Below are 19,379 nucleotides of genomic sequence, written 5' to 3'. Positions count from 1 at the left end.
ATATGCAAGACATGTCGAGGATACCACAAAGACAACATGATAAAAGAACTATGAAAGGACAAAGAGAAAACTAGACTAAAGTTTCAATCCTAGGAGAGAGCACCCATATTAGAAGGCATCAAGAAGATGTGCAATATGTGAGAAAATAATACAATGTCTGTGCTCAACAGATAACAGGATCGCGTACGCAAGAGAGAAAATAGATAGTATGGAGAATCAAAATTTTAATTACAGTAGAACTGATACAATAGATGGCATTGCCTCCCAACCGTGCGCTCCTGTGAGAGAAGCTTCGATGGCATGCTGGAAACGGTAGAGGACAGAGGCTGGATGCTAAGGAATTAGGGTTGTTGTAGCCAGTGATGAAATGGGCTTCACGGGCTTGCTCTTATATAGCCATCAGTGGTAGTCGGTTAGACCCAATTGGGTGACCGACCCAATCTGCCCAAAACAGTCGGTCCCGAAATAGGCCACCCACCACACGATAGAACTAAGGCATAAAGTAGAGCAACTAACCTATGGTTACTGTTCGACCCAGAGCCATTCGGGATCATCTGGGGCTCCAAACGGGCCCCGCAACCCGAGAGTGGGCTACCCCAAGAAATGCTCCGTCTACTCTCAGTGCAGTCAATCATGGGATGCCTTCCCGCACTTGCATGTAGCCTAGTTGGTAGTGTACCAACTCTATTTGAAGCTGTCCAACCATCAGGCCACACATGGCCCCCATCAGGTGTCTAAACCAAGACCTACCGGATAACCGAGCTACTCAAATGCCTTCTCCTCATATGGGGGGCTTACAAGTAGAGTTAGTTGGTTCTCGCGTAGTTACACGAGAGTGGAGCATTGATATCTAACACCCCCCCTCAATGCCCACCCACAAGTGAACTTACTTTTTCGGCCCAATGCCAAGTCGATGAAGATGCCTCTCCAGCAAGTCTCTTCCAAGAGCCTTCATGAAGATGTCCGCAACATTCTCTGTAGTCGGACAGTACACCAAGTCGACCTCTCCATCCATGATGAGCTCGCGTACAAAGTAATATTGAATCTCAATGTGTTTTGTGCGAGTGTGGAACACAGGGTTCTTTGCAATGGCCATGCATCTCTGAGTGTCACATGATAACTGTGTAGGCATGTTCTGCACTACACCCATGTCCCCTAAAATCCTCCTCAACCACACTGCCTCGCAAGAAGCAAAGCATGTTGATTTGTACTCAGCCTCAGTAGAAGAAAGAGCAACTATGGGTTGCTTCTTGCTAACCCATGACACAGCTCCAGATCCAAGTGAGAAATAGTAACCTGTCACTGATCTCCTGCTGTCCACGTCTCCTACCCAATCTGAGTCATAGAATCTGGTCAAGATGTTGCCCTTGGTATAGGTGATACCATAATCAAGTGTGCCTTTAATGTATTTCAACACCTACATCCCTGCCCTCTAATGGTTCTCCCGGGGCTTATTGGAAAACCTGCTTAGTACACCAATCGCAAAGCTGATGTCCGACCGTGCGTTGCACAAGTAAATCAAGCTGCCCACAAGCCTTCTATACTTTGCTTCATCCACCAATGGTGATGAATCCTCATTTGAGAGCTTCACGTCAACCTCCATAGGGGTGCCAACTGTCTTGCACTCAGCCATGCCAAATGCCTTTAGTATCTCTCCAGTATACTTCAGCTGTGAGATGAAGATCTATTTTGGCTCTTGCCAAACTTCAATCCCCAAACAGAAATGCATCAGTCCGAGGTCTGTCATTTCAAACTCTCTTCCTAGCAAATGCTTTGTCTGCGAGATCTTCTCTTCATGGTTCCCTATTATGATAAGGTCGTCCACATAAAGGACCACGATCATACACTTGCCTCCTTCTCTGAAGATATACAAATTTGCATCAGATGAGCTCCTCTTGAAAATGTTTTGTAGAAAGTAGGCATCAATCCCCTAGTACCACGCTCGTGGGGCCTGTTTCAACCTGTAAAGTGCCTTCTTCAGTTTACAAACTTTATCTTCTGAATCAGGGATCACAAAACCTGGTGGTTATTCCACGTATACCTCCTCCTTGAGATCTCCATTCAGAAAGGCTGATTTTACATCCATTTGAAACACAAGCCAACTTCCCTGGGTTGCTAAAGCTAAAACACTGCGAATTGTGGTTAGTCGAGCTGTGGAAGCAAAAGTATCCTAATAATCAAAACCATGTACCTGTGTGAATCCTTTTGCCATGAGCCGAGCCTTGTACTTATCCAACATGTCGTTGGACCTGTACTTGGTCTTGTACACCCACTTGGTGCCAATTACCTTGCGTTTTGGTGGTCGACCCACAAGGTCCATAGTGTTGTTCTTTATTATGGAGCCATATTCCGACTGCATAGCCTCCATCCACCTAGCATCACCATGTGCCTCTTCAAGACACTTCGGCCCATCATGCAAGCTTCACATACATCGGTCAGATCTATAATTTTTGGTAGGTCTGCAATCATTCCACTTTTATGCATCTCCTTTAAAGAACTAAGGTTTGGACGACCAAACGTCTCATGCCACAGCTTAGTGTTCTTCACATCGGCTCGAGCACTGAAAGCTGAGAGTTCGTAGATGTTGTAACACCGTGTATCTTTACCAATGACCTTCCTGTGAAGATCCAGAATCTGTGCACCATTCATATCGAATTGAACTTTGAGGTCCCGATCTGTGATCGCAAAAACGGACAACAAGTTCCTCTTCATATCTGGCACATAAAGAACGTCGGACAACTGTTTTACAACTCCATCTGACTTGAGAGCAATTGTGCCTTTTTCTTTTGCTCGACATTTTGCATCATTGCCGACCTCTTGCCGACTACTACCAGGATGTCATTTCCTACCGGCTATAGAGAGGTATACCAATCCTTCCTACTAGTCGCACCACTGTCGATGATCCAAGATTCATCTGCAGGTACATGAACTGCCTCCATGCAAATCTCCTCAATTGCTATGAACAGCTCTACTGGTACTGCATGCGCGCTGTTGCTGGACTCTTTCTTTACTCCGTTCTTCTCATCTGCAATCTTCTTCCGGCACTCATTCTGCTTGTGCCCTGCCTTATTGCAATAGAAGCACTTGATCCTTCTTTCTCTTTTCATCATCAAAAGAAGATGGATAACCAGAGTCCTTACCCTTACCTTTCTTTGATCCAGCGTAAAAAGCCGAATCTTCTCCAGTCCTCGTCTTTTGATGCATCTCCTCCTCTAAAAGCATTGCGTTGAAATCCTCAAAGTTGAGGGGTGGATTTTTGTTCTACATATTCAGCGCCGTAACAAGACCGTCATACTTTGGTGGGAGAATTCGTATGCACCTTTGTGCTAGATTCTTGCTGGTGATGGTGATGCCAATCGCAGTCATCTGATCACGCAGATTCTTCACCCTAGTGATGAACTTCTCTGTCACTTCAGACTCAGACAGTTTCTCGTTCGCGAGTTGAGTCTCCAGATTCTGAATCTGCATCTGATTTATGGCCTCGTACTAATTTTTCAAGACCGTCCATGCCTCCTCCGTTGTGGTGACATGTTGAATTAATGCCATGACAAAGTCACTTACACTGCAGACAATAGAACACAGTGCATCTGCATTTCTTCTTGTTCACGCGAGAATCTCATCCACAGTTGGTACTATCTGTTGTCCTACATTGGCCGGATTCGATCTCGGAACCAGCTTCAGGTCCATCCTAGTAGCTCATATGCGCTTAGGATGGTCTTCATCTTGAACTTCCAGAGTGGATAGTTAAAGCCGTCCAACTTTTCGCTTATTCGCAGTCTTGTGGGCTGGGCCATCTCTCACAATCTGCTCGCAAACAGAAACACACTACCAAATCTTCTTGCTAGAGTCCAGGCTCTGATACCATGTAAGAAAACAATACAATGTCTGTGCTCAACAGATAACAGGATCTCGTACGCAAGAGAGAAAACAGATAGTATGGAGAATCAAAAATTTGATTACTATAGAACTGATACAATAGATAGCGCTGCCTTCCAATCGTGCGCTCCTGTGAGAGAAGCTTCGATGGCATGCTGAAAATAGTAGAGGACGGAGGCTGGATGCTAAGGAATCAGGGTTGTTGTAGCCAGTGATAAAATGGGCTTCACGGGCTTGCTCTTATATAGCCACCAGTCGTAGTCGGTTAGACCCAATTGGGTGACCGACCCAGTCCGCCCAAAACGATCGACTGGGGGTCGGTCCCGAAATAGGCCACCGACCACACGATAGAACCGTGGCGTAAAATAGAGCAACTCACCTATAGTGTCCGTTCGTCCCAGAACCATCCGAGATCATCTAGGGCTCCAAACGGGCCCCGTAACCTAAGAGTGGGCTGCCTCGAGAAATGCTCCATCTACCCTCAGTGCGGTCAGTCATGGGATGCCTTCTCCTGCACTTGCATGTAGCCAAGTTGGCAGTGTACCAACTCTATCTGAAGCCGTCCAGCCGTCAGGCCACACATGGCCCCCATCTGGTGTCCAAACTAGGACCTACTGAATAATCGAGCTACTCAAATGCCTTCTCCTCATATTGGGGGCTTACAAGTAGAGTTAGCTGGTTCCCGCGTAGTTACACGCGTAGTTACACGAGAGTGGAGCATTGATATCTAACACAATATTGGTGAATATATTTTGATTTACAAAACTAACCATAGCTCCTGAGAATTTATAGTATTAGTCCTCCCAATTAATGTTAGCTCTTGATAATTTATAGTGGTGGTCCTCCCAACTTCTGCAAGTGGAGAGGACAAGTGCCTCTCCTGTAGATATCTCTGCTAAGGTTACTACAAGTGCTACTTTAAGAACAGCTAGGAGAGTTAGATGTATTTATTTCCAAGAGCAAGCAAAGGATGGTCTTAATAAGAATATATGCAGCCTTAGATCATGAGAGATAACAATCAAGCAACAAATTACCAATGAGCAAATTAGATAGTAGTTCTCACAACAACATGTCATTTCCATGTTGTAGGATGCTGAATGCATTCACTATAGTAGCCCCATTATAGATGAATGCCACTTGTGTGGCCACCCTTACCATCTACTTTACTCTAGAGTATACATGAAGATAATATCAAAATGTCCAATCTGTCACTTCTCCTTATCTAATTCATGTATAAATTAGTTATGCCTATTTATTCAAAATATCCATGACAAAAGAGTATCACTAACAAGGGCACTACATGGATCTCTAAAGTCTCATCCATCCAAAAAGAAACTGGTTAATGAAGGGTCCTTAGAAATAAGATGAGCAATGCCTCTTAGGTAGCTCCTATTAGCAACTAGCCAATTGACCTATTACAAAATTGGATTACAATCCAAATTCACCTATTGTCATAGTGAATTTCTAATGTAAATTGAAATTGATAATGACAAGTTTTTATAATTATATTCATCTTGTCATGTTATTTCTATTTATTTATATTATGTAGAATTAATAATGAAAGCTTGATTGGACAACTTTCACTGTCTTCCATTGTACCACTAGATATAGAACCCAATTTAATGAGGGTCTAGAACTCCTCCCAAATCTTTGACATGTTCTTGGATGCACCAGTCCTCCTCACCACTAGGGTTACTACTACAAGCTTGGAACACCTTTACACCAACTAGATAACAAACAAGTCCTCATTCTTGATGTTTGTTGTTTTGTTCTTTCATAAATTGAATTTGTGTTTTTTGAGCCATTTTGTTATGGATGCTATTTCTTACGTCAATAATCTCTCATAAAATGTGCTAGCTTACCATATCTGACACGTGTTTAATGCCCCATGTTTAGATCCAGCGTTTTTAGATTCAAAGTTCCCTCATTTGTGTTGCCCTTATTAGGTTTGCCTTTCTTACTTCCTTTTACTAGTCTCCAGATCTTCCACTCCAAGACCTCATTTTTCATAAGTAGTAGAACCATGTTTGATCTTCTACTAGGTGTCATCCCATAGGATCTATAGAATAATTTTTTAAAAGTAATGAGCACCAACCTTTGTCCTATAATCATTATTCATCACAAATCTTTTACAGATTTGAGAAAGCATGTCTAGAACCCTTCTAATAATCCTAAACGATTTTGAATTTTGACTAACTATAGTGAATATTTAACCTTCATGATGTGGTCTTGTATCGAATCTTCCTTGTCCGTCTTCATTTCCAAAGACCAATTTTAAGGACCTCAACTATTTACCATTTTTTTCATCTCAAACATCTCCTTGAATGCTTTCCATACCTCTATTAAATTTTCTCTTTACTTATGTACGGAAAGACAGATTTTATAGTACTATTGATGGTGATTGCTACATCCTCCACTATCCAACCTTGCATTGCAACCAGTTGTATTGCACTAGTCATGCTCTGGCTCCATTCACAATATCCTCGAGCCTGAAAGGAGCCTGAGGCCCTCCCAATAGATCTTAGTCTATGTCTATCATAGTAGCCAAAAACGGCCGTTTCTTAGTAGGAAACGGAAATGGCAAAATGAAAACAGCGTTTCTTATAGAAACGTCGTTTCGTAAAACTTGGTTTTGACCTAAACCCCCAAAAATGTGATTTCATCGCCTGGCTCCATTTTTCGTCACCTCCCGCCCATTGCACTCCTTTTGTCCATCCTTTTTGCTCTCTCCACCTTCTCTAAGCTCTCTCCATCCCTCCATCCTTTGCTCTCGGACTCTCCATCCCGATTCCCTCAAACCACCATCCTTCTCTCTCTATCCTCTTCATCCTTCTCTCCATCTTCTCCATCCTGCAAGCTACAACTTGGCAGCCTGCTCTCCATCCCTCCATCCCTCTCTTACCTGTGACCTCTCCATCCTCCTTTTCTCCATCCTCTCTTACCTGTAACCTCTCCATCCTCTTTCTCTCCATCCTCCTTCACTTCTACCTCTGATCCTCTAATCTCCTTCTACCTCTCTATCCTATTTTACCTCTGAGCTCGCCATCCTCCTTCTACCTCTTCATCCTTTCTCATTTGTGACCTCTTCATCCTCCTCCTCACCTCTCCATCCTCCTCAATGCCGAGAGATCCTTATTGGGTCCATGTCTCTCCTAGATAGTTATAAAGGAGGCGGTGGCTCCAAGAAATGGAGATGCAACTATTACGACATAAACAAAACGGGGTCCATCACACGGGTGAAAGACCATCTAGCAAGTGTTCCCTGTAAGGATATAGGACCTTGTGAGTTTGTGCCTGCTCCAGTGAAAGGTGGCCTAACAGAATGGAAGCGTGTGCGCATGGCAACCTTGGTTGTGGAAACTGGAGGGCAAGGGTTGCAAGATGAAGAAGAGGATGCTGACACTGAGCCGTTGGATGATGCCAGCACATTGGGTTCTACAAAGAGAAAAAGAGGGGCATCAACTACATCGAGCGCGGGTCCTAGTGCTATAAGAACACCCTTGCTACATGGATCAATTAGTGTGGATGCTAGTGCGAGAAAAAGAGGATCACTGCAAAGGTCTAGCATTCAAGCATGCTTGCAAAAGCAAGCAATGAAGGAGGCCACTAGTGAGCTCACAAAGCTCTTCATATAGTATGCAATACCCTTTCATGTGGCGAAGACTACACGATGGAGGAAGGCCATGAGAGCCATGAGCCGCATTGGGTATGAATGCGAAGGGCCTACATATGAGGCCTTGCAAACAAGAGAGCTAAGAAGAGAGAGGGAATGTGTGGAAAACCAAATGAAGTTCTTGAAAGAGACTTGGAAAAAATACGGATGCACACTTTTATTGGATGAATGGTCAAATACATGCAAGAGGAGTGAGTATAATATTTTAGTGTCTTCTTGCAAGGGGGCCATGTTCTTGAGATCCATAGATGCTTCCAATACAGGTACAGTGATTACAAGGTTGTATATTTGGGAGCATATATGGGCAGCCATTACAGCGATAGGTGTTGAGAATGTGGTGCAGGTGGTGATAGATAATGGCAGAAATTGTGTGTCAATGGGTGCCATGTTAGAAGATGAGTCCCCTAAGATTGTGTGGACACCCTGTGCCTCACATTGCCTTGATCTTTTGATCGAGGGACCTAGGGAAGATACCTTGAATTGATGCCATCTTCTCCACAGCCTGCAGTATCGTGAAGTTTGTCATGAAGAGACCAAAAGTCCTCATCGTCGATTGGGCTTACAATGACCTTGAGCTACTTAAACCTCCAACCACAAGGTTTGAATACATGTTCATAGTGGTGGAGAGGCTTGTGCGAGTGTGCCAAGGCTTGTTGCACATGGTTCTGTCTCGAGAGTGGGGAGATTGGGATGATAAAGGCCAAGCAAAGTCTATCAAATTTGTCTGCATGATCATGGATGAGTCTTGGTGGAATCAGGTGGAGGCTTAATCAAATCGATTAATTCTATCTACACGATGCTTCGCATCATGGACATGGAGGGAAGCACATTAGCGCTCTTGTACAAGTTTATGGACGAGATTGGAGAGGCCCTGAATAGAAACACTTCCATATCACCTGATCAGTAAGACTTTTTACTTTTGTAATATGTATAATTATTGCAATTTGCTATCAAAGCTTATGGGTAGAGCCTGGAATTTTCAGTATGTATTATGTATGTACTATGAATTTTGCATGCATAATGCATTCTAATTTCTTGTAGCATGATCTAGGGTTGATTCCATCCATGCTATATGGAATAAGCGGTGGAATTGGTTCCACCGTCCAATCCATGCGGTGGCACATGTATTGCATCCCCTCTGTGGCAGTCAAGAGCAATATGAGAATGACGAGTTGGAGGAGGGGATGCAACAGTATCTACAAAATTGGGCGGGTGGTGACTTGGAGATGCAACGAAGAGAGGATGAACTTCTATTGTTTCGGAATCACAACCTCTCCTTTGGTCGACCTACGGCTAGGCTTCAAGAGACACAGTTGTAGCTTGTCTCCTGGTGGGAGAAATATGGCAACTATACTCCTACTTTGGTAAGAAACAAGTTACAACGTCACTAGTTAGAATTTAGTATAGTTAAGCAATTTGAAGTTTTATCTACTACAAATATGTTTAAAGTTATTAAGTCCTGATACTTATCTTTGCTTAAATGGCTTATGGCAAAAATGCCTTGCTATACATGTTCTCTCACAAGACTGTAGTTCCGGTCCTTGTGAGAGGAACTGGAGCACTTGGGCCCTCTTTCACACAAAGAAGAAGAACAAATTGAGCACGGCTCAATTGGAGCAGTTGGTGTCTGTCATTGCAAATTCCGTCTCCTTGGGTTCGCCGTCAGTTGCCCGTACCTTGGTCCTTGACTATGATTGTACAGACTACAGTGCTAGCCTACTCCTAGTCATGACACTTCAGATGCATAATGCATGCAGCATGATGCATCCTAGACTATGTTATTTCTTTTTTTATGATAGTAGATACAGTACTTAGTATACTTTGGACCTTAGCACCAAGTGGTAGCTGCTTTTGTTAATATCATCCTTGGGTGCTTTTATTTTGAGTTTTGCATGACTCATGAGTCATGATCATGGAATTTGTGGATCATGAATCATGATCATCTATGGACATTGGATGCTGTCAAGTTTCAAGTTTCAAGTTTCAACTTGTCTGCTAAGTTTAAAGTACTTTAAACTTCTAAATTTCATATTCTTGTAACGTCAAACTTGTTAGTGATGACATATGTTGATTGTTGCAGCATCATTCAAGAATTTAGAATCATAGAAGCATGCATGATGCATTGATGCTTCAAGTATAGATAGTTGTATTATGTATGATTTACACTCTATTGATAATTATATTATGTATAAAAAATAAATTTGTATACATTAATTGTATCATATTGCCATTTCTTCTGTTTTCATTTTGGTAGGGGCTAGAAACTCCATTTCTTCTGTTTTCGTTTCTTCCATTTCCATTTCGGCTGGCAACTATGATGCCTATTGAGCTTATTATCCTTGTGGCACACAATATCTAGGTATCAAACATGAGAAATTGACCTAGGAGACATGGGCATCAAGCTCTTCTTTCGGATAAAGCATTCGCTCCAAAAGAACTTAGGCTATTAGACTTATTACATAATGAGGTTCTAGGTCTCCAAAAGATTGGACATTGACCTAGGAGACATGGAAATCTCTCTCCATGTACTAATTGTCCATAATGAACATATCTCAAAGACATTCAAATCTCATTGGGTTAGGTCAAAGTTTGAATATTTAATAGTAATATACATTCATATCCTTGAGTCTATTAATATAAAAAAGGCAAAAAAAAAAAACCATAAAAAAGGCTTTGTAATGTATAAATCTCTTTTGTTGGATCTTTATCTTAGTTTCTCCTCAGTTTCTCACGCACAAATCTTAGGTAAAGATCTATTTTCTCATCCAAAAGAATATAAAGAGTACCTAATAAATCTCTCCAAGAATATTCACTAAAATGGTAATATCCTTATTTTAAATGATGTAAAATATTAAGGAAGACAAACTTCTAGCACACCAAGAAAAACCACCGTATACATCAAACTACGCGAAATCTTAAGGAAAATGAAAGTCTAACACACAAAGAACATTTGCTTTATTATAAGAAAAACCTAATATACATGGCATACATTCATCAATCAATGGGAATTGATTAACTAGCAAGCTAGCTATATTTGCTTGATTTTTAAACCATATTGTTGTTTCCTTAATTAGGTATATGAATTTGTGGCTAGCAACCTAGTTGTCTTCGGTTTTTCAACCCAACTAGTGTGTTCATACAACCACCAAGCTAGCTAGCTATGGGCTAGCTAGGGCAACAAGCTTATTGTTTCAATCATTAAGGGATAGTTTTGAACACCACCATGCAAGAGAGATAAAGGGCTTTTGACTCAGGCTTATTGTTTTGATTTTTCATGGATCGTGCAATGCTTTTTGGGACCTAGTGGTTAATTCGACAAGAGTCTAACGATGTTGGTTACCAACAAGCTTGCTATTTTTATCACTATATTGCTGATTATCTTGTAAAATAATATTGCCTTGATGAATATACTCTCTCTCTCTCTCTCTCTATCTCTCTCTCTCTCTCTCTCTCTCTCTCTCTCTCAGTTCAGACTTGATGCAAATGAAAAGAGACTGACATAATATTTTTGGGATAAAAATGACTGAGAAATATGAGTATATACTAACTATTTTGTGTTAAGCATGTGTACAAGCATCTATATGATGTGCTCATTATATTTCTTGCATACCATCCATTTATATAGATGTCCTTATGTAGAGGTTCTCTAGTATTGTTATACAAAATAATTCCACTATAGTGATGACTTTATCACTTAGGCTGCCTCTCCTTCTCTTGATGCATAGAGGCTTCTTACCTCAAGCTACATTTTCTTCACTAGGCTCATGGGCCCACACATGAATATGTAAGCATAGCAAGTGGGTTCAATAGAAGGAGTTTTCTAAATTTCCTTTTTAAACATTTTTCACATACAATAAAATATCATATAAAGGGGGTATTCATAGATTGAATAGAAGAAGGATGTGTTTTTTTCTTGATAAATTTATAGATAAAGTTTTTACAAATAGGCCTTGAGTGCACGCAATATATAGGGTTTATACATAGTGATACCCCATCCCCCTTTGAGTTACAAGTAAGGGATGATGCATGTTGGTCTTTTTGATCAACAACATTTTTCTTGTTATGCACCCAAGCCACTTGTCAATGTTTATTTATACAAAATACACCATAGCAAATATTACTTAGTTTGTTGATTTAAGCTATGGCCCTTTTCATAGTACATAGGCCATCACCCAAGCTAGAGAGTAATCTATCGAGCGTGCAACTCCTAGGACACTAGTAGAGTTTGCATCTAATAAATCCAAGGGTACAAGGTAAATTCTTTGAGGATTCAATTCCTTTTTTGATGTAACGGATGCCGAGAGAGGTTCCACATGGTCTTCCCAATATGCTCTCAAATCATTGCATCCAATAATTTGTCTCAAGCCATACATATTATCTAACCTAATCATCCATGTGCTTGAAATAGAAATTCGTGCATCATTGGATGCTAAGATTGGATGGGATACATCGCTTCAAACAGTTGCTTGCTACATGCCATTAAATCTTCATGAGTAGTTTGCAATTGCTCTAATGTGGCAGCTGATTCAAACTAATCTGAACACTAGCCCTACTCTGATGCATTTGACTAGTCTCAACTTTGTCATGACCTACATTTCACACCAATCTCACACCATTGGATAGCAGGATCCCACGATCCCACATTCAAAAAATAGGGGCCCATTGCATTTCATTGGATCTTTGCCTTTATGGTTCACATCTCCCAATTCGTTTAACATAGCTTGGAGGGTATCCAAATCCATGATTATATTTGATTGGGAAAATTATGGCCATTGGATTCAATAACTCATCCAATAAATCAAATTAAATGCCATTCATGCACACTGCAATATCAAATAATGTAGCCATCCAAGGGTCTTGAAAACATACCATAGGATTTCCATTAGAGAAGTAATCGGCATAAGATTCTTAGTAAACACCATTGGATGGAGTTAGAATGCATCCAAGTCCTCGAAATGCCAAATTAATTAACCCAAAAACATGCAACTACATAGGCCAATATTAATGCCCCTCTTCATCTTTATGAGAAATCAAAATCCACTACTTACTATGAGCTTCCAACCTATAGACAAGGAATTACTCCACTCCTTACGAAGATCGTTTCACCTCTAATTAAGGATTTAGGCCATTTCCTAATCCTTCTCTTATGAAGCCTTTTTTAAGCTCAAAACTCGCCTAGTATAGTCATTTAAATGTTGCTTTCTTAATCATCCCACCAATTTTATGTTACATGTCATCCTCTTTGCTCTGTGGCAATGCTCCAATATGTGCATCTACTATCTTTGAGACTTCCTTCTCAATTAGGAGGCCTTTCTCTCATCGTTCGTTCTCTCTCTGCAAATGTCGCAGTGTGCACTTTTGTTGTTATTTTAATATAATTCCCACATTAGTTTTAGCTCTCTTCCTTGGACATCCCCATTGTACCTCGGACAAGCTTTTTATTTTTCTTATCCCACATCTTCTAGCTAGTTACCTTGCAACAAGTCATGACAAGGTACATCATATTATATGATATCTTCATTTAACGAAATAATTCAAAAGAGGGAGTTTTAGACAACTATCTTATAAAGAGCACGTACAAGAATACATAACAACATAACCCAATTCTTGATCAAGGTGTCCTTTATGGCTATACCAACAAGTCCAAATTCAAGAGATAGGGTCATAGAGAGGAGGAAAGAACAAGAGGATGGGTGGGGGACAGCGTTTTTGAAAAAAGGTAGTATAGATGGTTAAGAGATAGTATACAAATGGGAAGATAATATTACATATGTAATATTTTAAGGTTCATTGGACTGAGAACCATGAAATTTCTAAAGCTATAGGGAGACGAAATTTTGAAACTAAAATAGTAGCTATGGTTTAACTTCTCAAGCCATGCACTTCAATAAGTCACTTTTGCACTACCTCCTAGGCACAGTGGTGGTATTGTGTATGTACAAAATAAGTTTATAATGTTTTTGTATAAACTTTTAGCATACTATACTCTCTAACATGCATATGCAAACTAGCGTTTAGAATGGTGTAATGATTTCATTCAAGAAGGAACAATACTATAACATTTGGTTTCATATTCAATTTAAGTTTGAAATGCATAGATTAGTTTACATACCAAGTCTATCAAATGCCCTTTAGCAAGTCATAAGCTATAGATCAAGAAAATCCATATACAATGTTATCCTTGAAACTCATAAGAATTGGCACATCTAATCATGGTTTAGATCTATCATATAGTTTATATAAGTAATCATTTATGCCGGTTGTAACTCTCAACCAAGATAAATGAGTGAAATTGGAGGGAATCTTCAAGAAGAGGAGACTTCTTGAAGCCTTCTTTCACCAAAAATAAATTATATGCATGAAGGGATTTGCAACTCTCAACCAAGATGCAAGTCGAGGAAGTGGAATCATTCATGTGATTATAGTTGTGACTCTCGCAAGAGGAAAACTTTAAATTTTGTAGGTTGAGGTCAAATCTTTAATAAGAGGGGATTTTTTAAAGCCTCGTTTCAATCATGAAAATTTAGATTTAGGAAGGGATTTTGTATTCACTTTGGAAACACAAAATTTAAATTTTGAAGAAGCCTTAAAATATCAAAAAAGTCATATGGACTTTAATACCTCTCGAGCTCATATGGTATAGAGTATTTTTAGTATAGTAACAAATCTTCTTTAAAAATTTGTTGAAGCATCTTTATAATCAAACAAATGTATATACATGAGGGGATTTTTTATTCACTTTGGAAATACAAAATATGAATTTTGAAGCATCCTTAAATATTAAAAAAGTCATGTGGATTTTAATACCCCACTAGCTCATATGGTATAGAGTATTTATATATCAACACTAGTTTTACCTTATACATAATTTAATACTAGTTTTCCTAATCTCTTGGTCATGTGGGTCTACAAGGTATTTTCATATGATAAGAAACCTATTCTTACATTGGTGGTTATGTATATTAGGCCACAGGGGTTAACCTCACAAAATATTAGTATAATACATGCATTCAAAAAAAGAAGATGATTGTTCATTCAGTGTTAGCAAAAAATTTAGCTCGATTGCAATACCGAGAGGGTTTTTTTATTTAACTTTTTAAAAAAGCCTATTAGTTCATAAGTAAAGAAGGGTGGTTTTATTAGGGGGGAAATTTTAGGTGAGGTGTTTTTAAAATGCTCCATGAATGCACATGATACATAGGTTTCTTAGTAGTGTAACCCTTGAACACCGAGAAAAGAAAGGTAGATACCATGCCTTTACTGCATGCCTTGTGAAGCACTTTTTAAAATAGCATAAACAAATATATACTCTTTTGAGTTAAGGTCATCTTTAAATCAATGTTGCTATTGCCATGGAAAACGATGAAATAAAAATATGATATACATAGAATAGACTTAACCAAAATATATTCTTAGTTGTTAGTACTTTTTTAATCTTCTTATTAGATTGATTTTCCAAGACACCATTATATTCTCACTTTGAAAGAAAATAAGATACAAATATGTTTCAAAGTTATTAAGCATATGATTATTATTACAATTACCCTATTGACAGTACAAGATATGTAGATCAAGATCCATAGTACATTTATAGTAATCCAATTCATCTAGCTCAAGAGTTTATTATTGTTCATATAGCTTCTCGTGGCAACATCTATCATAATGTCTATAGTTATGACATTACGATGAACTATATTTGACACGTTGCTACTACCAACTTCTTCGAGATGATCTACCTCTCCTCTACATCTATTTGAGCTTGCTCATGGGGTTGACCTTTCCTTAGTTGAATGCCTTGTGTTTTGAGTTCCTTGGCAAGTATAAGCCAATTGCATGTCAACCATGTTTAAATGACCTTAGGGTAAAGCACTAGCTTGGACTTTTAGATTGTTGATTAAATTTTGAGTATAATTCATTGAATATGCCATGAGAGTATCATAGATTCAAAATCTCAAAAATATTGAGTAGGAAGATTTTACCAACTCATATTCTATCAAGAAAAGAGTAGCAAATTTCATGAATTGGGTAAGTCCACCAATTTGCACCAAATTGCATCATGTTCAATCCTACTTGCATTTATTTTGGGTTAAACTTTCGATAAAGTCAATTACAACCAAATTGCATGATGTTTTATATGCTCATTAGTATGTGTTTGAACCTTTGATATTTCTGATTATGATACATTAGGTGAATTTTGAGCTCAGAAAGGACCTCATAAGGGAAAGATTAGGGAAATGGATTAGTTTCTTAATTGTAGGTGAAAAGCCCATGGTAAGGATGATTTTGAAGAAATTTTTTCTTTTCTAAAAGAGGACGAGGGGCATTAAAGACTTGCTTTGCCATTTGGAGGGCCTAGATGCATTCCGCCTCCCATCCAATGGAGTAAAGCCCCTTTATGGCCATTTGATCTTTGATCAAGATCTATGGTGTTAATTTCATATGTTTTGGAGACCCTTGGAGTGCTACTAGATCCAACGATGCGCAACGATCACCAATTTGGTCCATTTGATGATAAAGTGAATCCAATGGCCATAAATAGACCTCATGCTGATGCGCAACGCCACATGGTAGAGGGAGGGATGATCCAATGACAGGAAATCAGCACCTATTTCAAACTGTGCGATGATTGAAGATCAAACGATGCACGACTACCACCAAATGTGCATCGTTGATCTCTCTTAAAACATTTATTAACTCCCACATGTTAGACTTGGGAGGCGAGTTTGCTGCCTGTCAATGCACAGGGCCTGCCCACTCTACAGTATACCATAGCCATTAGATCTAGGCTAGATCCAATGGCCCAAAGCCAACCACCTTCCACATTAATAATCGTGTGCGCCATCCAATTTGAAGCATCGGATCTTGTCATATCAACGACTCTCATTGACAGCTAGTAAACCTAGGCGCGTCTACACTCATCAATAATCCATGCTTGTGCTTATGCTTGTAAAGCACTTACCTTATCCCTTGTGTGAGGACTTGTTTAAGATTCCAAAGGTGATGATAGTGGCAAGTGCAAAGACCTTTGGCTACAAGTCATTATAAACACCTACACGTATGTAGCCTCCAATGATAAGCCTCTAATAAGCATAGTTTCTCACTTCAAGATAATATACATGCAGTGACATTTTTTAAGAAAAAACATAGACATCTAGTGATGAGTTTTTGTATCTTTAAATGTATAAGTGCCAAGCAATCTTTTTCTCTTTTTTTTTTAAGTGCCAGCACTCTTAGTCTTAATAGTAGCATGTAGTTCATTAGTACACCCTACCCCACTTATGTTTTGAAAGCTCAAATGCATATTTATTCATTGTGAAATCACGATTACAAATTTCCCTATTTTCATCCACTAAATATCTTTTGTTTGCTTGGCTTACTTTCTTGAAAGTATTAGTAGCAACTCTACCACAAAAATCATTCCTAGCCCCCTAGTGATTTACTATGTAAAACCCTTTAATATAGTCTAGATAGGCACCAATGATGGTCCAAGGTTGTGTACACTGTGCATGAAAATGTCTTCTTTACTAGCAATAGCATTAAATTGAAGTGGAAATTTCTTAAAAAGAAGTTCTTGCTACTTCATTACAGCTTGGGAGGTGAACTAAGTAAAGATGCAAATATCCTGCATTCAAGTAAAGTACATTGATATTTTTCTAGATATTGCTTCATTGATATCCTCCATTTAATTGCAATGTCATCAATGGCCTCCATTTGATGGCAACATCATCTTTAAATTATCTCATGGCTAACTCATTGCATGTCAAATGAGCAACAAGTAATAAAGCTACCTCGATTTCAGCAAAAAATGTGGATGTATTTACACAAATTGCTTCAACGAGCAAGTCCACACGTTTTTACAGTAGTGACAATCATAATGCTTACATGAGTTCAAAATTTATTTGCATCATCTATCGAAAGCAACCATCATCCTACTTATTCTTTCATGTGGATCAAATTTCAATGGTGGCTGGCACAATAGTCACATTTTGGATATGTACCTTCTTCTAAATGATGATTATGAGTGAGGTAGGCGTTGATAGACTCATTCTAGAAGTTCCATTATGGGACTTGTGTACCCTCAACCTTACAAATTATAAGGGATCCCACATTATTGCTACCACTGATAGGCCTGGCAATCTGATTGCCTGTAAAGGCAAAATGTTTATAGTCCCCCTAGGTGGATGCTAGTAAAGGGACATAAGTTACGCTAACAAGGAGTCATAAACCATGTTAACAATGATTGTTTCTAGGTTCATTATGGAGGCTTCCAAAGGCTTCTCATGAGCTAGAGAGGACAAGAGATCTTTAAAAGCTAGCATTGCACAACTCAACTAGCACGGACATTTTTTTAGACTATAGTGCAAAATTGGAAGGCTCCAAGCTTCCTAGTAGCAGCCATATTGGATTTCGAGCAAGAGGTTTAAGTATCTTAACTTTTCTTAGAGTTGAGTAAAAATTTTATCATACTTATGTTGGATCTTGATTCTCTTAATAACCAATTCCTAATATTATCTACATGATTGGTTGGCATTACAAACCCACACTTTTGGATTAGTTAGCTTTTAAATTTTGAAAACAAAAAGTTTTTCTCCCTCCTCACACAACCAGGTGGTTAAATATATATGTGTATACATATACTTTTATAGATATGAACTATATTTATCATAACAGATGTCTCTAATCATGTATCCAAACGTTGGGACATTTTTAAGCAGTCCAGGCGGCTCTGAGATGCATCTGTTGGGGCATTGTATAGCAGCCCAAGGAGAGACCTACTGGACACGGACAATGACACTTCTCTAATTCATCCTTCTTGGTCTGTTCGCTTATATTTTATGGTCGCTCCTCTCTTTTATCTCCCATACATTCATTACGTACTCTGGAAGAGACACATCTGTCCCATCTCAATCCTCTTCTCTATTTATTTAGATTTTTCCAGCAAGACTCTACTGAATCACGTTTTCTCACCTCTAACGAGCCTAAGCCATCTTGTGATGGTGATTTCCAAATCACGTTGATTCCAAGCAGTCGCAAAGATCAATGTGATTTAGACACTTTTGTCGTGGTCTCTCAGTTTCAGCACAAAACTTCAATTCTCATTTTACCCACCTCAATTATATTTTGGATTGTAATGGAAAAGGAAAGTGATGATGCAAATGTCCAATCTAACCCGAATTAATAAGCAAATCAGGTTACGTCTACAATCATGGAAAACCTGTTGTCAGTTTTAGTTCTATAAAAGATAAGTGTACGCTCGTTAGGCACTCAAGGATCCTCTTTGTAATCGGGTTATCAAACGTGAAAGAAGAACTTGCGTTTGTTGCGTCGGGCTGATCTTAATATATACAATGCGAAAATGGAAAAGTAATCGGATTGTTATCAAAGGCAAAGCATTCTTTTAAAATGGGAGGAAAGTGTGAGCATACCTCCTCAACCATTGCGATGAGTCGAGATTTCTTCATCTGCAGCTGGCATCTCTCATCTGGAGGCATCTGCTTGGAGGTGGCATCCGGTTGGATATCTTGGGAAGTGGCCTTAAGCTGCACTGAGCTGGACCCTGGTGCACGTGAAATCTTTTGGTCTGCACGAATAGCCTCCTGAACATTCCTTTCGTCCTCATCTACTTTTTTCGAGCCTTGATCCATCCAAGGTTGAGGTGTTTCCAGTGTTTGGACAGGCAGGCCTTTAGAAGTTCCCCTTCCAACGCTGCAAAATTCGTCAAGGACTTGCTGAGCTGCGCGTAGATACTTGGAATGCCGCAGCACACCTAAGGAACCTGCATGTGAAATTGAGAGCACCTGGGAATCAAGACAGAGATCATAGGATGGCA

The 19,379-nt window shown here is 39.4% G+C and overlaps 1 protein-coding gene across 7 annotated transcripts in view; it reads right to left on the bottom strand.

Annotated features, from left to right (window-relative positions):
• LOC147882235 (uncharacterized) overlaps positions 1–19,379 on the bottom strand; it is a 39,278-nt gene that overhangs the window by 16,327 nt on the left and 3,572 nt on the right. For all 7 annotated transcript variants that reach the window (XM_087401730.1, XM_087401727.1, XM_087401734.1 and 4 more), the window contains one exon: positions 18,976–19,325. In XM_087401730.1, the coding sequence (XP_087257856.1) occupies positions 18,976–19,325 (350 nt within the window). The remainder of the gene's footprint in view (positions 1–18,975; positions 19,326–19,379) is intronic.

The sequence above is a fragment of the Dipteris shenzhenensis genome, chromosome 30, assembly GCF_047967505.1.
Source record: "Dipteris shenzhenensis isolate YYH24624 ecotype China chromosome 30, Dip_SZ_1.0, whole genome shotgun sequence".
NCBI classification, from domain to species: domain Eukaryota; kingdom Viridiplantae; phylum Streptophyta; class Polypodiopsida; order Gleicheniales; family Dipteridaceae; genus Dipteris; species Dipteris shenzhenensis.
The sequence above is the reverse complement of the archived record's forward strand: the minus strand, read 5'-3'. Positions and strand labels throughout refer to the sequence as shown.